Source organism: Geotrypetes seraphini, chromosome 1 (assembly GCF_902459505.1).
Source record: "Geotrypetes seraphini chromosome 1, aGeoSer1.1, whole genome shotgun sequence".
In the NCBI taxonomy this organism is placed as follows: Eukaryota; Metazoa; Chordata; class Amphibia; order Gymnophiona; family Dermophiidae; genus Geotrypetes; species Geotrypetes seraphini.
This window is the reverse complement of record NC_047084.1, coordinates 499846300-499870757: the sequence shown is the minus strand read 5'-3', so window position 1 is coordinate 499870757 and position 24458 is coordinate 499846300. Positions and strand designations below refer to the sequence as shown.

At 43.4% G+C, this 24458-nt stretch overlaps 1 protein-coding gene across 4 annotated transcripts in view; it reads left to right on the top strand.

Moving 5' to 3' along the window:
• RASEF (RAS and EF-hand domain containing) overlaps positions 1–24458 on the top strand; it is a 214242-nt gene that overhangs the window by 132122 nt on the left and 57662 nt on the right. For all 4 annotated transcript variants that reach the window (XM_033927395.1, XM_033927414.1, XM_033927404.1 and 1 more), the window contains exon 13: positions 20356–20437. In XM_033927395.1, coding sequence (XP_033783286.1) covers positions 20356–20437 — 82 coding nt within the window. The remainder of the gene's footprint in view (positions 1–20355; positions 20438–24458) is intronic.

The following is a 24458-nucleotide window of genomic DNA, read 5'->3' as shown; positions in this document are numbered from 1 at the left end:
GCAATGTATAGATTAATAAACAGATAATAAAGCCTAAAAAACACATACATCATACAAATACCCATAAACAATCATTTTATCCCACCCACCCTTCCATAGGAGGGGCCTTAGGCGCCTGGGCCAATCAGGACCTAGAATCCTGTGGGTTGGGCAGGGGAGGGATGGGCCCGCCTCATTTTGATGGAGGCGGGCCTGCTGGCCGGATGATGCGATGACCCAACCGGCCAACTTGCGGGTAAGACTGAGGGGAGTTTCCAAGGTGGGGGGTTTTGTTGGGGGGGTCCGTGGAGGGGGATTGGGGCATTTTGATGGGGGGTCATTGGGGGGGGGATCCGACAGGAGAGGTTGGGTACCCTCCTGCCGGTGATCTTCGGGGGGTGGGGCCTAACGGCAGGAAGGGTTGAGCACCTTCCTGCTGGAGATTGTGGGTTCTGTGGGCAGGAGAGGTTGGGCACCCTGCCACGATCATCGAGAGTGGGGTGGATGGTCTACTGGCAGGAACGTCAGGAAGGGCGTCCTATACATTATCTGGGCCTTAGTGCGTAATTTCTTTACCACAATAAGTGATAATAAAATGCAAAACATGTTAATGTATGCAAAACTTTTAATTATTATACAAAACAAATAGCTTGTGTGAAACCTCCATAAGCTGCATTAATCATGGAGAGGTAATGCCATCTTTTCTCCCTGAGCTCCTGACACACAACCTGATTCTCCTGTGGAGCAAATTAAAGGGGCTAGTGTTTTTAAGTAAATTCAAAATCCCTTGTGGTATCTCTTTTCCAAAATGTATTCCCAACTTCCTCTTTTCCCTCCTCACTTGTAAGACTGTTCATATTTATTTATTGATTCAATTTTCTATACCATTCTCCCAGGGGAGCTCGGAATGATTTACATGAATTTATTCAGGTACTCAAACATTTTTCCCTGTCTGTCCTGGTGGACACCTACCAGAGGTCTCCCTTGTTGGTAGTGGGCAATGGGGAGGGGGCTCTCTTTGCTTCATCAACATTCCTCTAGATCAGTGTTTTTCAACCTTTTTTGGGCAAAGGCACACTTGTTTCATAGTAACATAGTAACATAGTAACATAGTAGATGACGGCAGATAAAGACCCGAATGGTCCATCCAGTCTGCCCAACCTGATTCAATTTAAATTTTTTTTTTTTTTTTTTTTTTTCCTTCTTAGCTATTTCTGGGCGAGAATCCAAAGCTCTACCCGGTACTGTGCCTGAGTTCCAACTGCCAAAATCTCCGTCAAGACCCACTCCAGCCCATCTACACCCTCCCAGCCATTGAAGCCCTCCCCAGCCCATCCTCCACCAAACGGCCATACACAGACACAGACCGTGCAAGTCTGTGAAAAAAATCATGAAAAAATCATGAAAAAAATCACGAGGCACACCACCATTAGAAAATGTTAAAAAATTTAACTCTGTGCCTATATTGACTATATATAAAGTAATTCACTTGAGTGCCACCGCCGCCATCGGGAACAGGCCGGCGCCAAGTTCTCCCTGCTTCTCTTCCCCGCGGGGCCGACCAACTCTCGCCATCCGTCGTCAATTCTAACGTCGGAGAGGACGTTCTAGGCCAGCCAGGCAGCGATTGGCTGGCCCAGAACGTCCTCTCCGACGTCAGAATTGACGCGAGTGGCGAGAGTTGGCCGGCCCCACAGGGAAAAGCAGGGAGAACTTGGCGCCGGCCTGTTCCCGATGGCGGCGGTGGCACTCAAGTGGCTAAAGAGCCGCAGTTTGCCGGCCTAGGGACAACACTGGAGGGTGGCCAGCTGTGCACCCCCTTGGGACGTAAACCCGGGGTGGGGCAGACCGCCCCCCCCACCCTGGTATGCCACTATCTGTACCTCACTCCCTCCCTATGACCAAAAATTCTCCTTTCTTCTATTCCCCGTGTACACAACCATCTCTTTCCCTCCCTTCCTCTCTCCAAAGTCCATGCCTTCTGTGTCCAAACACTCATTCCCTCCCCCACCTCAGCATCTCTTTCCCTCCCTTCCTCTCTCCCAAGTCCATTTCTTCTGTGTCCAAAAACGCATTCCCTCCCCCACCTCAGCATCTCTTTCCCTCCCTTCCTCTCTCCCAAGTCCATTTCTTCTGTGTCCAAAAACGCATTCCCTCCCCCACCTCAGCATCTCTTTCCCTCCCTTCCTCTCTCCCAAGTCCATGCCTTCTGTGTCCAAAAACCCATTCCCTCCCCCACCTCAGCATCTCTTTCCCTCCCTTCCTCTCTCCCAAGTTCATGCCTTGTGTCCATAACGCACTCCCTCCCCCCTTTTGTGTTCCGTGTTTGCCTCCCAGCCCATCTTTGCAACTTTCTCAGCAAAACGAAGCTCAAGCTGCGAGGCTTGTCTTCTGCTTCCTGCCTGCCCTGCCGCGCACAAATAGCCGAACGGAAGTATTCTCCGACGTCAGCGCTGACGTCGGAGGGCAGGCTTTGCTTAAGCCCTCCCTCCGACGTCAGCACTGACATCGGGGAACGCTTGCGATCGGCTATATGTTAGCTGCAGGGCAGGCAGGAACAGAAGACGAGCCTCGCGGCTCGAGATGTATTGAACTCCGCGGGTCCCCCGTCCAGCTCTCTCCTGTCCACGTGGGGCGGACCGCCCCTCTCCCTAGACTGTGGCCTAGGACCCTGGGGGAGCCCGGGCCCCCTGTCAGCTCCGGGCCCCTGAATGCAGGACTGGTGGTACTGCCCTGATGGCGGCCCTGACCGTACGGCACACCATGCAACATCTCGCAGCACACTAGTGTGCCGCGGAACAGCGATTGAAAAACACTGCTCTAGATCATCCTCCAAAAGAGTCTAATTTTCTCTCTTAGCAGCTGTCCCTTCTTCTTCGGGAGATAGAATCCTGTCTTCTCAATGCTATCAAAAGGGTTCCTCCTGCACAGAGGAACCAGGGTTTTTACTCTGCTATTTTCTCATTCCAAAGAAGATGGGAGGTCTGCGTCCAGTCTTGGACATCAGGGGCTCAATAAGTGTCTAGTGAAGGAAAAGTTTCGGATGTTATCCCTGGCAACTTTATATCGCCTCTTGGATTGCAATGACTTGCTTTGCTCTCTGGGTCTGAAAGAAGCCTACACTCACAAGGTGATTCACCATTATCAATACAAAGTACTACCCTTTGACCTTGCATCCTCTCCCAGAGTATTCACGAAGTGCCTGGTTGTATTGACAGCAGCACTATGGTCTTGGGGCCTTCAAGTCTTTCCCTACCTGGACGACTGGCTGATCAAGGACACTACCTCACAAGGGGTGACAGTAGCGACTTGCATGACAATGATATTTCTTCAACAGTTGGGTTTCTAAATCAATTTTCCCAAATCCCAACTTCAATCATCTCGAGCTCTGCTCGATACCATTCATCACAGGGTGTTTCTGCCGCAGCAAAGACAAGACAATTTGATTCAATTTTGCACTCAGACTTATCATCTGCTATCAATCTTAGCCAATCAAATGATGGTACTACTGTGTCACAGTGCATGTTACTCCATTTGCAAGACTGTGTCTCAGGATACCTCAATGGATTCTCACATCTCAGTGGTCTCAAGCACTCAACCCACTCTCTCTCTTCTTCGCTTCAACAGACACTGCAGTGCTGGATGAACTCTTCCAATCTGTCCAGAGGATTTTTGTTCCATACCCATCCTCATCAGAAAGTTCTGACCACGAACTCATCCACTTACGCTTATGGAGCTCATCTGGAGGGTCTTCACACACGAGGTCACTGGTCTCCCCAGGACCACCTTTGTCATATAAATCTGTTGAAACTCAGAGCAATCTTTTCAGCACATTGTCAGCAACACCATCCTCATTCGCATGGACAATCAGGTTGCGATGTATTCCATAAACAAGCAAGGAGGCACGGGGTCTCTCCGTCTTTTTCAGTAGGCCCAGAAGATTTGAACATGGGCCATTGCTTGCAATATATTCCTGAAAGCAATATATATTCAAGGGGGAACAGAAATTTATTGCAGACAGGCTCAGCAGGTTTCTTCACACGAGTGGTCCCTCAGTTCTGCATCACATCTTCTCTCAGAGGGGGACACCTCAGATAGACCTGTTTTTGTCCCCCAACAACCACAAACTGTCCCAGTTTTGCTCCCAGCAGTACTCTCCTCACCATCTGGAAGCGGATGCTTTCCTGCTTGCTTTCCTACTAGATTGGACTCACAAGTTTCTCTATGCTTTTCCTCCAATCTCCCTCATTCTCAAGATGCTTGTCAAAGAGTTCAAAGAAGCGTGGGATGAACACAGAAGATTTAGAATCAGAAAATAATATTAAAGATTGAACTAGGCCAGTTACTGGGCAGACTTGTACGGTCTGCGTCTATGTATGGCCGTTTGGAGGAGGATGGGCAGGGGAGGGCTTCAATGGCTGGGAGGGTGTAGATGGGCTGGAGTAAGTCTTAACAGAGATTTCGGCAGTTGGATCCCAAGCACAGTACCGGGTAAAGCTTTGGATTCTCGCCCAGAAATAGCTAAGAAGAAAAAAAAAAAAATTTAAATTGAATCAGGTTGGGCAGACTGGATGGACCATTCGGGTCTTTATCTGCCGTCATCTACTATGTTACTATGTATGTTACTATGTAAGCTTAAGCAGGAATCAGCTTATAGCTCCTCGATGGCCCAGACAACCTTGGTTTTCCTTACTACTTCAACTCAGTATGAAGGAATCAATACCTCTTCAAATTTCCCCATCTCTTTTCACACAGAATCACGGATCTCTTCTGCATCCCAATCTTCCAGCATTACATCTGATAGCTTGATATCTCTCGGTCTAACATCAACTGACTTTCATCTTTCTCACCCTGTCAGATTTTTTAAATTTAATTTTAAATTCTTTATTAATTTTCAAGACTTACCAAAAAGTGCAAACAAATAGGCATACAGATATAAACAATTAACAGCACTTGTACTTGCACAAATATTAAAACAAAATACCTTACACCCTGCCCCTTCCCTTACCCTCCCTCCCTATCTGGATGCGTGTGGAAAATTAAGAAATTCTGAGAATTAAGGATCTTACCCATTGATCAGTCCTCAATTTAACAAATGTTTCCCACGGACCCCATATTTCTTTAAACTTTTTATTGTTCCCCACCTATTCCGCATTCATTCTCTCATATCTGTAATATAAACACAATGTTTCCCACCAAAAGGAAAGGTTTAACCTGTCATAATTTTTCCAGTTCCTGGCTATCATTTGCATAGCAACCCCCATCATAATAAAAGAAGTCTGCTTTTATGTGTGTCGATTGGATTCTTAGGTCTCAATAACGTATGTCAATGACACAGAGACACCGAGAATCATATTAACTTTTCCCCATATTGATTTCCAGAAATTGAGTATCAAGGGACAATAAAACAACAAATGATCCAGTGTCCCTATATCAAGATAACAGTGCCAGCATCTATTTGACTTTGAACTATCCAACTTTAGTAAATGAACTGGTGTCCAGAAAATTCTATACAACAGAAAAAACCACAAGTTTGTCTCATAGATGCTGACGCTGTAGATCTCATCCTCCAAGTCCAAATCTATGGCCATTGTATAGCAGAAATATGCTGCTTTGTTTCAATATTCCAAATGTCTTTTAGGCTTGTTTTAGGTTTTTTGTCAGATATTCAGATATGAATTTGTACCACTTGGCAGCCTGATGCCCTTGCAAATAGTTCTCTCTCTTATGCTGCTGCTCCTCCTCCTCCTGGAAGAGAGGTCAGAGAATTAAATTATTTTGGAAAACACATATTCCAGTCTTCAGGGCTATTCGACAGAATTATGGACTACCAATTTCACATGTCCATTTATCTCAAATTATTGCTATAGCAATTATTTGACTTCAATCAATCCTTCAGATCACCTGAAACAATTCAAAACTCCAGAAGAGAGCAAAATTTATGTACTTACTGAATGCCAACTGAACCCTTTTTGGGTTTTGCCAGGCTTTTGTTTTTTATATATCCTTACTTCTTTAGAATCATGACCCTGACAGCTTGGAAGTCCCACATGTGAAAATATTATTCCTGCTTGTCCTCGGAGCAAGCAAAGATACTTACCTTGTAGCAGGTATATGTTCTCTCAACCCGCCCACCTCTCCTAGTTGAATCCTTATCTTTTTTTTTTTTATATTTATTACATTTCAATTATTTATATGTTCACAAATATCATTCCAAATAAGCAGTGTCTTAGATCTTTACAAAAAAGAAAAGAAGTTCCAAATAAACAGAATATTTTACATTGCTCAATTGTTAGTCCACAATATGTAGGGGAGATAGCTTTAAAAAGTCAGATAAATTATAATCATTATCAAATCTTCATAAGAAAACTGAATAGCATTCCTGATAACTAACCTAGTAATACATTTTTGAGCCTTCCTCCTGAGATTTAGCGGGGGTACTTGCAGAAATCACATCTTTACCCATTATAAACCTTGAAAGCTGTGATGACTCAAAAAAATATATATTTAACTCCTTGGAACTTAACACAACATTTACATGGAAACCTAAGTATGAAAGTACCCCCAAGTTTTAAGACCTGAGGCCTTAACAGGAGAAATTGCTTCCTCTTTTTTGGGTAACTCTGGAAACATCCAGATACATTCTAACTTTCTGATCTAGGAATAGTTTATCTTTATACTTAAAAAAGATTTTCAAAAGCCAATCTCTGTCCGAGTCCAGTGCGAACTGGACAAAAGTGTAGCAACTCTCACCTGCTCATAATCTGAGCTCTCCAAAATATTTGTTAAATTCAACATGTCCATTTCTGGGGCTTGTTGATCTTCAGGTGTTTTCTTCTTCCCTTCTAGGAGATAGTAAATTTTTGAAACTGGGGGATACGCATTTTGAGGAATCTTCAAGTTCTCTGTAAGATATCTCTTGAACATATCAAGAGCGGATGTAGTTTTTTGGAAAGTTAATTAGTCTCAAGTTCTTTCTTCTTGATGCGTTCTCCAACATTTCTAGTTTAAAGTTAATATTTCCATTGTCTTTCATCAATAATTGATTCTGTATCCCCATAGATTCCACTTTTTGTTTTTGTTCAGCTAAATTTATTTCAATTTTTTCAACTCTTTGCTGGGTATTCAATGATTCCGATAGTATTCCATAACAGTAAGTAGTCAAATTCTTCATCTTCCCAATGAGGATTGTAATTCAGAAATCGCTTCCCAAATAGAATTCAGGTCTACCACTGGGGGTTTCTTTAAAGGAGCTATCACAAAATTTACCACAGTCAATTTAGAGTTCACAGTACCTGCTGAGGAAACTTTTGAAAATAAGTTCTGCCATTCCTCCGCCAATTCCAGGAGTTCACGTGGTGAAAATTGTTCTTGGGAAACAGCTGATGCTCGTTGTGCAGCAAGAAGTTCTCCCTCTCTGCTGTCTGTCGACATCGCTGTCTCACTCCCCTCACTTGCTGTGCTGAACGACAACGGCCAGGGATGTGGCTGCACTGGCGTTCCTCGCTCCTCTGGAGAGAGGTTGACTGCCTCGAAGGAAGCCTGAGAGTCCTCCAACCAACTCTCACCTCGAGCCAAGGACATTTTCTCATCCAGTTCCACAGAATCCTTAGCTTTCTTACTGAACTGCAGGTCCCACGAGCTGATGTTGGGCGAGAAAGCACCAGCACAGGCAGGGTCCTATAACTGCCTTAAAATTTAAAGTGATAGTGTACCTGGTATGTGCCATAGTGGGTTCCAAGGATGACAAGTAAGAACATAAGAATTGCCGCTGCTGGGTCATGGTCCATCGTGCCCAGCAGTCTGCTCATGCGGCGGCCCTTAGGCCAAAGACCAGTGCCCTAATTGAGACTAGCCTTACCTGCGTATGTTCTGGTTCAGCAGGAACTTGTCTAAATTTGTCTTGAATCCCTGGAGGGTGTTTTCCCCTATAATAGCCTCCGGAAGAGCGTTCCAGTTTTCTACCACTCTCTGGGTGAAGAAGAACTTCCTTTTAACTTTAGAGAGTGCCCTCTCGTTCTCTCTACCTTGGAGAGGGTGAACAACCTGTCTCTATCTACTAAGGGCCTGTTTTACAAAGCTGTGCTAGCGGCTGCTGCGCGGTAACGGCACTGAAGCCCATAGAGATTTAAAGGGCTTCGGGGCTGTTGCCGCATGGCTTTGTAAAACAGGCTGTAAATCTACTGTCTATTCCCTTCATTATCTTGAATGTTTCGATCATGTCCCTGCTACAGGTAACTTTGGTTTCTCAGCTGTAGCAAATCAAACATTAATTTACTAAGGGATTCACTAAACTGTAATACTCAGGCTAGTGAGTTCCACAGTAAATTTATATGTGGTAAAATAGAGCAACAGTGTGCTGTTTTATACAGCTGTGTAACTATCCCTAAAAGTGGTTTCAATGTAAGCAGTGATTCATCTGACAAATTTTGAAAAATGGAAATTTTTTCTAGAGGCACAGATGTGCTTAGTACAGTAGAAATGAATGTAAGTCTCTAAGGTTAGAAACTGCTTGCCTTTTCTCTTATTAGTATTTAAATAGCATATCTGGCTTCATTGAAACACAACTTTGGCCATAAACAACAAAGATGGTTTGTTTGAAACAAACATGATTGTTCTGTCAAGTCTCAAAAATCTCTTGAAATTACAGATGCTTTCTTTTAATATTGGATTTTAGTTTGAGTTTTATAACAGAGCACAACTAGTTACTTCCATAGCATTGTTGCCTTATTAGTAAGTATCAAATCATAGAATTTAAGCATAAACAGGAGCTCCTCAATTTACCATATATACTCGAGTATAAGCCGACCTGAATATAAACCAAGGTAACCCCCCCCCCCAAAAAAGGAAAAAAGGCTGACTCTAATATATAAAATGTTGTGTGTGTGTTTAATATTCAGATACCCTGCTAGTCTCTACACCCAGTCCCCCTCCCTCCTTTCCTGCCCTGCCAGTCTCTGCACTCTGTACCACCTTCCTCCCTCCCTGCTGATGCATTGCAGGTCTCCCCTGAGTACCTTTGAAATCCCTGGTGGTTCAGCAATGGGCCAGGACAGGAGGGATCCCTCACGTCTCCTGTCCCAGGTAACTGTGATGACTTTTAACTCCCTTCTGCATCCCTCATGTACCTTTTGAAATCCCTGGTGGTCCAGCAGTAGGCTGTGACAGGAGGGATCCCTCCCACCTCCTGTCCCAGTCAACTGTGATGATTTTTAACTCCCTCCTGCCTTCTCTGCATACCTTTGAACTCCCTGGTGGTCCATTGGTGGGCTGGAATAGGAGTGGTTTTCCCACACTCCTGCCCCGTGATGAGTTGCTTGCAGCTCAGCACGGGGCAGGAGTGCAGGAAGACCACTCCTGCTCTGGCCCACCGCTAGACCGCCAGGGATTTCAAAGGTACACGGGGGAGGCGGGAGAGAGTTAAGTGGTCATAGTCAGCCAGAATAGGAAGCGGGAAGTACCCCTCCTGTCCCGGCCCACTGCTAGACCACCAGGGAGTTCAAAGGTACGCAGGGGAGGCAGAATGGAATTAAGTCATCTAAATCGGCTAGACAGGAGGCAGGAGGGATCCCTCCTGTCCCGGCTCATTGCTGGACCACCAGGTCTTATGTCAGGCCCAATGGGGGCCTGCAACAGGTCCGGGTTGGGGGTAGTTGGGCGCTGATCCGAATATAAACCGAGACCCCCCATTTATGGGCCATTATTTTGGCTTATAAATCTCAGCTTATATTCAAGTATACAGTCAAACCTCGGTTTGCGAGTGTTTTGCAAGACGAGCAAAACATTCTCGCAAAACTTGTCTCACAAACCGAGTGTTGACTCGATTTGCGAGCACCCCCCCCCGATAACTGGCATTGCTCCCCCTCGCTCGCAGAGGCCCCAATGCTCGAACTGGCATCCCCCCACGTGAACCGGTAGCCCCCACCCGAACAACTTGAACTCCCCCCCCCCCGTCTGGCACTGGCACGCAACCCACAGGACGTGCCGGTGCCGCTAGAAGATCTTCCTGCCTCTGCCGGGCCTTGAGCATGCATCTGCGCATGCTCAAGGCCTTCTAATTCTCCCTCTCGCCGAGATTCTTTGGGGGGGGGAGCAGTGCTGCTGGCCTCAGGGGGGGTGGGAACGTATCAAAGCGAGTTTCCATTATTTCAAATGGGGAAACTCGCTTTGATATTCGATTATTTTGGTTTACGAGCATGCTTCTGGAACGAATTATGCTCATAAACCAAGGTTCCACTGTATATGGTACTTCAGAGGCATGCCATAGACCGTGCTGATCTCAGATTTTCCTGATAGTTATTTAGATTAATTTTGTGTCATAGCAGTTACAGAATGGGTAAACTGTGGAAAAATATGTTGTATTCGTGTAGTTCAGTACTGCAAGATCAATGCATATCTACCGTGTTCCCCGAAAATAAGACAATTAATATATTAATTTTAGGCCCAAAAAACGCACTAGGTCTTATTTTTGGGGTATGCACATGATCATCTCTCCCTTCCTCTCCTTCACCCCAAATCTTCCTCGTTCCTTTCTCTCCCCCAAATGTGCAGCATCTTTACTCCCCTCCCTTTAATCCTTCGTGCAGCAGGACCCTTGCCCAGCTTCTATCCTTCCCTCCCTCCCATCCCTCGTGCAGCAGGATCCTTGTCCAGCTCCCCTTCCCTCCCTCCCATCCCTTGGTTAGCAGGACCCTTACCCAGCTTCTATCTTTCCCTCCCTCTCATCCCTCATGCAGCAGGACCCTTTCTTAGCTTCTATCCTTCCCTCCCTCTCATCCCTTGTGCAGCAGGACCCTTGCCCAGCTTCCCTTCCCTCCCTCCCTCCCATCCCTTGTGCAGCAGAACCTTTGAGCGAGCACCCCCCTCCCGAGCACCTGCCCCGCCGCCAAACTCCCATCCTTCCCTCCCTCCCATCCGAACCCCGCTGACTGTGAGCGAGCCCTACATACCTCCCTAAGCAGCATCGTGCCAGCAGCACTAAACAGGCTGCTTCAGCCTTGTCCGCCCATGAATTCACTCTGCCGTGTTCCTGATGATGTCATCAGTAACGCGGCAGGGTGAATTCATGGGCGGCCAAGACCGAAGCAGCCTGTTTGAGTGCTGCTGGGCCAACCCTGCTTAGGGAGGTATGTAGGGCTTGTTTGTGATTGGCAGGGTTCAGTTAGGAGGAAGGGAAGGATGGATGGGGGTAGTGCTACGCGGCGGGGGCGGGTGCTCGGGGGGAGGGGTGTGCTTGCTCAAGGGTTGTGCTGCACAAGGGATGGGAGGGAGGGAAAGGATACTACTGGCAAATCCCAGGACTAGGGCTTATTTTTGGGGTAGGGCTTATATTAAGACCTACCCTGAAAATCCTGTTAGGGCTTATTTTCGAGGAAACATGGTATATATGTTATAGTTCAACTGATCCTATTCAGTTATAGCCAGTGAAGCTATTAATAGCAAACCACTCAATACCATATAGCTTCAAACTAATACTTAACATAAGAAATCTATAAGTTTTTAAGAAGTGTATATGTTGCTGATCCAATCATATGTCAATATGGATCCTTCACATTTTCATTGGTCCAACTTTTATCATATATCAAAGTATATCAAAGTCTTCCATTCATCATTTATCTCTCAATAGTTCATACTTTTTTCTTTTTCAGTATTTCAGATTTTTAATTGTGTTTTGTAAGCCGTATTGATTTGTTGTAAATTATGATATATCAAAATTTTTAAAAAAAATTTATTTATTCAATTATGAATATACAAATTCCAATATATTTATAAAGAAAGAAGAGAGACTTACACACAAGTTAAATAGGAAGCAAAGAAAAGATAAAATAAAACTTAATATGAGATTATCAGTCTCTCTAATAAAGCCCACATTATGGGAGAAGCAATTAATATTCCATCATGAGATCTGATAGATATCAAAGGTAACATAAAAAATAATACCAGTAGTGCAGTGTTACATCTTCTACAAAATTTTAAGGACTACGTCCCTGTGGAGGAACTGGAAGGAATTACTTCATTTCCCTCTAAGAAAACCCATAACTGAGAAGGGTCAAAAAAATATACGAATGTTGATCCAAAAGGATCAAACATTTACAGGGATATCTAAGCTGAAATTTAGCTCCCAACGACAGTACGGAATGTCTCAATTGTAGGAACCCTTTCCTTCAGGTCTGAGTTAACTTTGAAACATCTGGGAACATGGAGATCTTTGAGTCCATAAAGGTCACTTCTTTAAGCCTAAAAAACAGCCTAAGAAGTGCCTCTTTGTCTTGCTGAAAGACAAAAGTCACCAGAAGTGTAGAGTATGAGATGGCTTTGTCCTCTGAGGTTTCTAATATTCTTGTTAAGTCCATTAGACTTGCTGGATCAGGTGAGATCTCAGGTTGAGAGACCTTCTTAGATACTGGAAGGTAATATATTCTGTGTAAAGGTGGAAGTCTAGACTCTGGGTATTTAAACGATTCCTTAAGAAATTTATAAAATAAATCTCAAATCTCTAGGAGACATTGCTAGTACTTTAGGAAAGTTAAGTATTCTCAAATTTAACATTTTAGTGTAATTTTCCATATTTTCAACTTTCCTCACTAACAATAATCTATCTTGCATTAAGGTAACTTGAGTCTTTTGTATCCCTTGAACCTGTTGGTCCAAATGATCCATTCTTATCCCCTGAGTCTTCATTCCATCCTGAAGAGACTCAATTCTTTTTTCCTGTTCTTTGACCAGAGGTAGAGTTCCTGCACACAGTTTGTATAACAAGTCTAATGCCTTCCAGATAGACTCCAAAGTGAACTCTGCTGGCCTTTCCAGCAGGGGAACTGCTGGAATCTGTCCTCCTATTGCTGGAGCCAGCTCTGCCCTCTTGACGATCATTTCTGCTGCCTGAGAATCCAGGGACGTTGGAAAGCTCTCCAGCTCAGCAAGGGAAACTGCATCCTGTCCCTTCTGAGCCGCCATAGTTTCCCTTTCTCGTGGCTGCTGGGGAGGGACTGGTCCTGCTGGACTAAGTGACATCTCGCTCCCAAACGCCGAAACCTCCCTTCGACTCGGCAAAGCCAGTTCGCCCCGGGGGAAGATGTAAGGAAGCTATCCATCGTCTCCTGTCTTCGCGGGGTAAGTTCAGGTTGCCGGGCTGTAGCAGCCACTCTTCCCCTTCTTTTAGGCATCAAGATAAAAATCTCGGTAAATGGAGATAGGAAACAATTCTGGCAGGAGAATGAATTGCTAGCACCCTCACTGCATGGCGGTCATCTTGCTTCCATGATATCAAAGGTATATATCAAATGTGAATAAACATTATCTTAATACATCTTCGAATCCATACTGATGAGATTCATCATAAAGAGCCCATGACATGACACTATGTTTTGCCCTTATAGCTGAATCAGGAAGTCAATTCTGTGATCCAAAATATTCCCGGTTAGGTCCATAAAATATATGATCATGATTTACTATCTCAAAAATAACTCACTCTCTTATCACTTCTCCGCTTACCGTACTCATGCTGCATCTCAAAATGACGATGGCATTTGACGTCAGCATATATATTCTCAAGCAACCAATCACCAATCTCAAATCAGCAACATCCAATCAAGTTCTTCATTCAACTCCCGTAGAGAAACTGTGTTTAATTCAAAAATGTAGTGCTGCTCTCTATAGTTTAATTTTTTCTTTTCATAGTTACCACCCTCACACCTACACTCTAAATCTATAATACACCATCTGATGTCAGAAATATCATGACCTTCTCCTTCCAATGCTGTACCAATGGTGCACAACATTTTGAGTATTGCTACATGATTTGTGTTCAGCATGATTTGTGTTCATTTAAGTGTATTTTAATTGGGCTTTTTGTCCAGCCAATATATATTAGTTGACAAGGACATATGATTGCATATATTACAAAAGAGAAGTTACAGTCAGTATTTCCATGTGTCTTTAGGGAATACTGTCCTTGAGGAATCACCAATTCAGCCCCCTCTGTGCACACCATTGGCACAAGCTACAGCTCTGTTGATGAAATTGTATTAAAGAGGGACAAACCCTGTTCTTAAATAAAGACATTAATTCATCAATCGTTTTATGACGTTTGTATGTGATTAGAAGAATTCCAAACTAACAGGTAATACACTCAAAATATGCCATTGGCATTTCAAAATATGTACAATCTCAGATCCAAGTTTAAAATAAGGTAAAACACAATTGATCTTGGAAGTCTTCAGAGTCTCTTCTATTATACTGAAGCAAAAACTCTCTTTGGGCAAATCTGGCACGAAGATATGCCTTCTTTACCATTTCCAGGGAGTACCCACCCTCCAGAAATCGGCTCTTCAGCATCAAAGATTGCATCTTAAATGATGGTAAATCAAAACAAATTCTTCTCAAATATAATAATTGCCTAATAGGTACGCTTTTTTTCAATTTACGAGGGTGGAAGCTATGAAATCTCAACCGGGTATTCTGATCAGAGGGCTTACAATGAAGTGTAGTTGCCAATTCAACATCGGTTTTACTTAGGTGAACATCCAAAAGATCGATTTTCTTAACATACAATGCAGAAAATTGCAAATTTGCATCTTGATAATTCAGCCATCTAAGGAAATCCAACAGGGATTCTTCAGTACTTGTCCAAATAAAAAATACATCATCCAGAAACCGCTTCCACACAGAAATAAGTGTGTGGCGTAGTGGTTGAAGCTACAGCCTCAGCACCCTGGGGTTGTGGGTTCAAACCCCGCGCTGTTCCTTGTGACCCTGGGCAAGTCACTTAATCCTTCATAGTCCCAGGTACGTTAGATAGATTGTGAGCCCACCGGGACAGATAGGGAAAATGCTTGAGTACCTGATTGTAAAAACCGCTTAGATAACCTTGATAGGCGGTATATAAAAAAAATCCGAATAAAACTTGAAACTTGAAAATACACTGATCGATATCAAACTCATTCTTCAACAAAGTAAACATATAAAGTAGCCACTGATGGAGAAAAGGAAGCCCCCATAATGACCATTTGGCGTTGTCAATAATATTTGCCATCAAAATAAAAATAGCTAAACGAGCCAACTCAATCAAAAAATCAGAGGGTATTCGTTAAGGAGAGGGTCTCTTATATATTATGTCACTAACAATTTTCAAAGCAACTTCATGTAGAGTCATTGTATACAGTGAAGTCATATCTAAAGTAACTAAATAATCTTCAGGTGAGATACTAACTATTTCATTCAAAGTATGCAAAAATTGAGAAGTATCTTGAAGGTACGAACGTACTCTTTTAGCTTCTAGTTTCAAGAATAACATCCAAAATCTTTGCTAGAAATTCCAGAACTGAACCCCTATTATTAACAATAGGGCGCCCAGGCAGTTTGTTTAAAGATTTGTGAATTTCAAGTAAGAAATATATAGTCATGTGAAAAAATAGGACACCCCATGAAATATTCAGTTCTTTCTTAAGAAATGTTTACATATCGATGTCAAATCATTTTTGATTTATCTCTGGAAAAGAAAGTGATGAAATTGCAGGTAAACAACAAAAGTTTCCTTGATTTACTCATGAAACAAAAGATATCCACAAAAATATGTACTCTGAGAAATAAATTAGGACACCCTACACCCTAATAGCTAGTGTTACCCCCTTTGGCTGAAATAACTGTAGTGAAATTCTTCTTGTAGTCATCTTCTAGTCTCTGACATCGGTCTGTGGAAAGTTTGGCCCACTCAATGCAGAATTCTTTCTGCTGTGAGATGTTTGAGGGGTTTCTTGTATGTACATCCTGTTTCAAATCACCCCACAGCATCTCAATGGGATTAAGATCAGGGCTTTGACTCGGCTACTCTAGGACTCTCCATTTCTTAGTTTCAGCCAGTCCTTGGTGGATTTACTGGTATGTTTTGGGTCATTGTCGTGTTGCAGGATCCAGTTCCGCTTCAGTTTTAATTTTCTTACAGATGGTCTCACATGTTCCTCAAGCACCCTCTGATACATGTTAGAATTCATGGTGGATTCTTTGATGGTGAGCTGGCCAGGTCCTAAGGCAGCAAAGCATCCCCAAGCAATGATGCTTCCACCTCCCTGCTTCACAGTTGGTATGAGGTACTTTTCCTGGAATGCTTTATTTGGTATATGCCAAACATGTCCTCTTTTCTGGTATCCATATAATTCAATTTTAGACTCATCTGTCCAGAAAAGTATTCCAGAAGTCCTGGTGTGTGTCTACATTCTCTCTGGCAAACTTTAGTCTGACCTTGATGTTTTTCTTAGAGAGCAAACGTTTCCTCCTTTGAGGTTTTTCTTACAGAGCAAAGGTTTCCTCCTTAGAGAGCAAAAGCACACCTCCCATGCATGTTTATTTATTTAATTAACAATTTATATACTTCATAAAACTATGCAGTTTACACATTGATTACATACATATTATCTTGGTCACCCTTTAATTGCTAAACATATGATAAAAAAAATAGACAAATTAGTTAAATTTGTGCAGTCTCTTTCTGATTGTAGAGGCATGCACTTTCACACAACAGTAGCAAGAAACTGCTGTAGGTCCCCTGATGACATTTTTTTTTTTTTTTTAGTTCAACATTTTAGGGGTTTTGGAAACTTCTTTTAGCATCTTGCGGTCTACTTGCTTGGATGGCCAGACCTGGGCATGTTGGCAGTTGTTTGGAAAGTCCTCCACTTGTACACTATTTTCCAGACCGTGGCATGGCTAATGTCAAATTCTTTGAGATCTTTTAAAATCACTTATCAAACTTATAAGCTGTTACAATCTTCTTTCTGAAGGCCTTAGACAGCCCTTTTGATCTCACCATGGTGTTCATGCTCACCACAGGAGTCATGAGCAAACCAAACTAAATGTCAGAGGTTTAAGTAGGGCAAACCTCCTTCAAAATTTTGAGTAACTGTGTTCTAATTATGTGCACCTGATGTGATAGACCTGTGTGTGATTTGAGCCACTTTAAGTGGGAGGATATGTGGGGGTATCCTAATTTATTCCTCAGTTAGAATTTTCCTTTTTGGTGGATATCTTTTGTTTCATGAGTAAATCAAGCAAAATTATTTTTTACCTGCAATTACATCACTTTCTTTTCCAGAGATAAATAAAAAAAGACTTGACATCAATATGTGAACATTTCTTAAGAAAGAACTGAATATTTCATGGGATGTCCTAATTTTTTCACATGACTGTATGTAAGGGGTCTTAGGATGTAATTCTTGTAAAAAAATTACGCCCCTTGGATGTTAAAAAAAATCTTTAGCTCTAAATTGTGCAAAGAGATCAGAAATTCTAGTTATCAACTCCATAGTTGGATCCACAGATAATATAACATAATTTTGTCAGTCATCCTGCTGTCTATAGACTTCTTCCAGATATTGTGAGGAGGATAATATTACAGTCGTTCAACTCTTGTCAGCTCGGGTAATCATCAGTCTCTTATAGCAACGCATTTATTTAAGCGCACTATATTTTCTGGTCATATTTAAAAACTGTATGCTTTCAGTTTATTTCTGTGTGGAAGCGTTTTCTGGATGATGTAATTTTTATTTGGACAAGCACTGAAAAATCCCTGTTGGATTTCCTTAGATGGCTGAATGATCAAGATGCAAATTTGCAATTTACTGCATTGTATGAAAAGAAAATCGATCTTTTGCATGTTCACAAACGTAAAACTGATTTTGAATTGGCAGCTACACTTCATCGTAAGCCCTCTGATCGGAATACATGGCTGAGATTTCATAGTTTCTATCCTTGTAAATTGAAAGAAGGCTTACCTGAAACGATCAGGTCCCAATTTGTATTAGCCTCGTTCTGCTGTCCTGACTACAGATGCATCCGGGGACACCTCTTTAGAAAGCAATCACACACACACACAAACGCACATGCAAATAGGCAAAAAGATGTCTCTCTCTTCTTTATTCAGAGTACTGCAGACACCTTTTATAGCATTTCACATGGGTCAGTTTTTTTAGCATATGATTGTAGGAAAGACCATTTATGGTAACAGGATACATAAAAGCAACTAGAAAAAGGTAGCAAACATAGGGGGGGGGAATAGTGGGAAGTTTCCATTATAGCATATAATACTATCTTGTCTAAGGTCTAGCAATGTTTCTTTTGTAATAAATGTTTCTTTTTTTAATTTTTTTTTAATTTATTGATTTTCATTTAAGTACATAAATGTGTTTAACAGGAAATTAACAGAAATTAATACATCCAATTCACTAATGGATTTAGAAATTAAATTAAGCCGAAATGGCTGTGGAATAATATACCGTAATACATAGTCCTCAAATTTTGGAAAAAGGAGGCAAGAAAGAAATTCTTCCAGGAAAGAAAAACACCTTATCAATATTATTATAGGAAATTAGAGCATTAACTTCGGCTTTAATTACAGACTTGAGTTACTTTATCATTCACTGGGGTGCAAAAGAAATCCCTTTCCGTTCTAAAAAGAAACGCAGCTGATCGGGATCATAAAATATATACTTATTATTCTGATACAATAGAAAACACTTGCATGGAAACCTTAACTGAAAAGAAGCACCCAATGAAATCACTTTATCACGATAACCTAAGAATTCTTTTCTTCTTAATTGTGTCCATTTGGAAACATCAGGATATACAAATATTCTTTCTCCTAGATAGGTAACTTGTTTTAAATTATAATAAAGCCTCAAAATTGAATCTTTATCCTGGTGAAAAACCAAAGAGACTATTAATGTAGCCCGTCCTGTTAATTCAATATCTGATGATTCCAATATTGATGAAATTTCTTTATCTGTAGTTACGTGTAACTCTCTTAGTATTCTTTTCAAAAAATAAATCTTCTTTAAAGAGGGCAGATGCCCGTCCGGTATTTTCAATGTTGAAGTTAGAAAATCATTAAAAATCTCCCTAGGTGTTTTGAATTTAGATATAGGAAAATTCAAAATCCTTAGGCCCCACCAGTAGGCGGAGCTTTGGGACGGATGGGCCAATCCGGCCTCATTCAGTCGTTGGCTGCCTGCCGGACAGGCGGGTTTGGCTCCCGTCTGTCCGGCCAACTACACAAAGGTACGGGGAAGGGGGGTTGAGGTGTCGTGGGGGTCGGCCAGGGGGGTCGCGGGTCGGCTGGGGGGGCGGTCGGAGGTTTTTTGGGGGGGCGGTTGTTGGGGGGAGGGGGGTTTGCGTCGAGGGCAGGAGGGCCTGGGATCCCTCCTGCCCGTAATGTAGTGCAGGGTGGGGGTAGGGGTCACCGTGGCTAGGAAGGTTTGGGCTCCCTCCTGGCCCGATATTGTCGGGGAGTTGGGGAGTCGGCGGGGCAAGAGGGCTTGGGCTCCCTTTTGCCCCGATTGTGTCGGGGGGGGGAAGAGGGCTTGAGCTCCCTCTTGCCCCGATCGTGTCAGGGGTGCCACGGTTGGCTGGGGCAAGAGAGCTTGAACACCCTCTTGCCCCGATCATGTCGGGGAGTCGGCAGGGCAAGAGGGCTTGACGATAGAGAAAGGGCGAACCACTGGAAGAGGAAGCAGCGCAGGCGCAGGGCTCATGGAAGGGCCGGGACCGCCAAGAGAAAGCAGCAAGACACCGGTAGGAGCTTCTACATGATGGGGGGGGGGGTCGGGAGGCTGTGGGGGTGCGAGCGGTCCTTCAGGGTGGGGGTGCGGGTGGGAGTGCGTGCAAGCGGTCCTTCGGGGTGGGGGTGCGAGTGGTCCTGCGGGGGGGGGTGAATCGGACGTCGCGGGGGGGCATCAGGCTTTCAGGGTGGGGACAGGACTTCAAGGGGGAGAGGAGAGTCGGGGCGGGCGAAAGGAGAGTCAGGGTGGCCAGAGGAGAGTCGGGCAGCATGCGCGGTATACGAGTGTGCGCGGTATATAAAAATTTCTGTACATAAATTTGTGTTTTCCGCGCGCTATACCCGTGTGCGCGTTTTACACTGGTGCGCGTTATCTACGTGAAAATACGGTATATCGACATATGATTGGATCAGAATTATATGCACTCTGAAGGTTCTGAGTGGTATTTATATCTGCTCTTATTATTTAAATGGAGCAGATATGTATTTTTGGTCATTGTGGCTTGGTAAATAGACCTGAAATTCATTTTCTCATTCTGACTCCTATTCAGAAGTAAGTATAATAATTCTGTATGTAAGCAGATTTAAGAGTAAGTCAGTTCTGAAAGGAAAAATTTTAATAGTCAATTAAGTTCTTAACGTTGAATTCACCTAAGCATTCAGGTTTATATTGATTACTGGAACTAATTACTATAGTTGTCTTTGTACAGAAATTAGTCAACCATTCATTCACTCAACTATATTCCTTGTTTTACTTTCATCATATATAGTTACATTACATGGAAAACAAATGTTAACAGTATTATTATTTATTACTTTAATAAAAGGTGTTGATTTTCAAATGAAGACATTGGTTGTTGATGGGGAGCCTACAGTGCTACAGCTATGGGATACAGCAGGACAAGAAAGGTGAAGATAAATCCATAAATATTAAACCTGACTCTACACTTGAATCATCTCAGGGTCATTGATAGGTACAGGGAGTATAAAAAAAATTACATGTCCTTCAGAAATTGACTGACATATCTTTGTACAGATATAAAGCTTTTGTTCAGAATTATCACTTTTATTTTAGTTTGTAATTCTAAGGGCCATTGCATCATTTCATATTATATTGCTTTGGAAGAGCCTGGTTTCCTTACATCAAATACTCAAACCACACTATTAATTGCCCACTTGAGTAACAGTGATATTCACTGATCAGAAACTTTTCAGAGAATCTTGTAGTAAGAATGATTATCCCAGGACAATCAGTCAGCATATTCTCACACATGGGTGACGTCACCGATGGAGCCCTGGTATGGACACTTGGAAAGTGGATCACAACTTTAAGATTCCAGAAAGTTCATGATTAGCCTGCACCGTGCATGCACAAGTGCCTTTCCGCACGGTCCCTCAGTTTCTTAGTTTCCGTGGAGTTAAGAAGATACTTTTCAACGGGCATTGAAAACTTTTTTGCCTTCCTGCTCTCACGTTTCTGATTTTTATTAGTATTTTTTGTGTATGTTTATTTAAACTTATCTATGTTGATTAAAAAAAAACCAAAACCAAAAACAGCTTCTTTTTTTCTCCCTCGCGGGTTTGGGCCTGGCAGGGCCTGTTTGTCCACCTTGGCCATCGATTTCAATTCCCATTGATGTCATGCCCGCTGATGGGATTCAAGAAGTGCGGTCGCTGTGCATGGCCCATCTCTGTGACTGACCCACATCACTGGTGTCTCCAGTGTTTAGGGCCAGAGCACTGTCCCAAGACCTGTACGCCTTGCTCCTCACTGCAAAAGAGAACTTTGAAAAACCGCCTTCTTCAACAACGAATGTTCGGTGTGGCCATGGAAGGGGAGCCAACATCAAGCCCAACACCGACAGCACCAAGCAAGATGACACTGTGCATTTCAACATTGGCAGAAGTACCTCGGGTGTCGCAACATCCACTAGGTAAGCCAGCTAAGAAGCCTTCCCCTACCCCATCTGGGACTTGGGTCAAATTGGCATTGAGTCAAGTCATGCCGACTTCAAATAAGTCCCTATTGCGCCTGGTCCTGATTTTGGTGAGTGCCTCAACATCAGCCACCTCATCACTGGACCGGAGCGCTGCACCAGTGGTACCGGCGAAAAAGCCAATGGTACCGATGCTCTCCCTTAAGCAAAAAATAGATAATTTGCTTCAGGAGGAGTTGGGTGAACATTTCCAAATGCTGGTGCCGACGCAGCTTATGTTCATGTTGACACCGACTCTCCCGGTGCGAGTCCAGTCCCAACAACTCACGACACTGACCGCACCTCAGACTGATGCTCCCTCGGTATGGAGGTTGACACAGGAGTCGATTGTTCAATCTCCAGGGCACCAGTCCTCGATACAAACATCTAGAGAGTTGACTCTGGTGCGGTCCCGGAAGGCCTCGTGCAAGACTAAACACATCGAGGTTTTGACACCAAGTATTCAACACCATCCCCATTCCATCCATGATTCGGATTTATTCGGAGACTCGGAGCAGGAACCACTCTCCACAGATGATGAAGATTCTTCTGCTATGGATTCACCTCAGCATTCTCCTCAAGGGCCCACTTCTTTTTCAGAGCGGCCATCTTTTTCAAGATTTCTACGTCAAATGTCAGAGGATCTTTAGATTATGACCAACCTCCTAAAGATCTGAAGCTTCCGCTACATGACATCTTGAGACAGACTTTCTATAAGAACCTTGAATCCCCTCTCTCCATTCCAGTGGCTCCTAAGATGTTGGACTCTTTGTATAGGGTAGTTCCTCTCCCAGGTTTTGCCAAACCTCAACTTCTCCATGAATCATTGGTGGTAGAATCCTCTTTAAAAAAAAGTCATTTGGAGCTAGTGTCTATGCGGTAGGGCAATGGCCAAATTTGGCAATTGCCTTTATCAGGATGCAATGTTGGCCTGCTTCCTCTTATCAGCGCAGATTTACTTCTAAACCTTCTCCTCCTCAACCTAGGAAGCAAAAGCAACAACCACGTCAGCAACCTAAACAACAGGCTGCTCAACAAAAGCCTGCACAGTCTTTTTCATGTGTTCTGCAGGAGCATAGCCACAGTTCCTATTCTCCAACCTTTGCCTCAGCCGATCGGAGGGCGGCTTCAATATTTCATCAACCGTTGGGAGCTCATTATTACAGAACTCTGGGTTCTAACATAACATAAGAACATAAGCAGTGCCTCTGTTGGGTCAGACCAGAGGTCCATCACGCCCAGCAGTCCGCTCATGCGGCGGCCCACCAAGTCCAGACCTAAATAGTAATCCTCTATCTGTACCCTTCAATCCCCTTTTCCTTCAGAAAATCATCCAATCCCTTCTTGAAACCCAGTAGCGTACTCTGTTGTATCACACCCTCTGGAAGCGCATTCCAGGTGTCCACCACCCTTTGGGTGAAGAAGAGCTTCCTAGCATTGGTTCTGAATCTGTCCCCTCTCAATTTTTCCGAATGCCCTCTCGTTCTTGTAGTTTTTGAAAGTTTGAAAAATCTGTCCCTCTCTACTTTCTCCATGCCCTTCATGATCTTGTAAGTCTCTATCATGTCCCCTCTAAGCCTCCGCTTCTCCAGGGAAAAGAGGCTCAGTTTCTCTAATCTTTCCACATATGAAAGGTTTTCCATACCCTTTATCAGTTGCATTGCTCTCCTCTGAACCCTCTCGAGTATCGCCATATCCTTTTTAAGGTACGGCGACCAATATTGGATGCAGTACTCCAGATGGGGGCGCACCATCGCCCGATACAATGGCAGGATAAATTCCTTCATTCTGGTTGTAATACCTTTCTTGATAATACCTAGCATTCTGTTTGCCTTCTTAGAGGCCGCTGTGCATTGTGCCGACGGCTTCATTGTTTTGTCCACCAGTACTCCTAAGTCCTTATCTAGGCTACTTTCACCCATCTAGACATCATTTGTCAGGGGTATGCTCTCCATTTTCATACTCTGCTGCCGAATCATCCTCCAAGAGAGTCTATTTCGGACCCTGCATAGCCCTCTCTTCTTCAGGAGATTCAATCCCTTCTTTGGAATGCCTTTGAAGAAGTTCCTCTATCTCAGCAACATCAGGGATTCTACTCCTTCTATTTCTTAATGCCAAAGAAGACGGGAGGACTATGGCCCATTCTGGATCTCAGAGATCTCAGCAAATTTCTAGTCAAGGAGTAGTTCCGGAAGCTCTCCCTTGCCCTCCTTTATCCTCTTCTGGATTGGAATGACTGGTTATGCTCTCTAGATCTCAGGGAAGCCTATACTCATATACCAATCCATCTGGCTTCCCGCAAATATCTTTGCTTTCAAGTGAATCAGCAACATTATCAGTACAAAGTGCTTCCTTTAGGCATGGCATCTTTTCCACAAATCTTTACGAAGCGCCTGATTGTAGTGGCTGCGTCTTTACGATCCCACTGTCTTCAGGTCTTTCCTTATCTGAACAACTGGTTGATCAAAGCTGTTTCATCTCAGGAAGTGGCTTTAGCAACATCTCAGACCATTTCCTTCCTTCAAGCTTTGGGATTCGAGTCAGTTTCCCCAAATCCCATTTCATTCTGGCACAACGTCTTCACTTCATTGGAGCTAATCTAGACACTACTTTCATGAGGGCGTTTCTTCCTCCAGATCATTTGAATGCTCTCCTCGTCCTCTGCCAGCAGCAGTTGACTGTTCAAACTATCTCTGCGAGACGCATGATGGTGCTCCTAGGCCACATGGCATCCACAGGTCATGTGGCACCTTTAGCAAGGCTGCATCTTTGCACTCCTCAGTGGACCCTTGCTTCTTAGTGGTTTCAACGACAGATTGTTTATCACAACATATCTCTGTGACATCATCTCTTCAGCAATTGCTTAAATGGTGGATGATATCCTCCAATCTATCCATGGGTTTTCTTTTTCACTTGCCTCCTCATCAACTGGTGCTAACGGATGCATCCCCTTA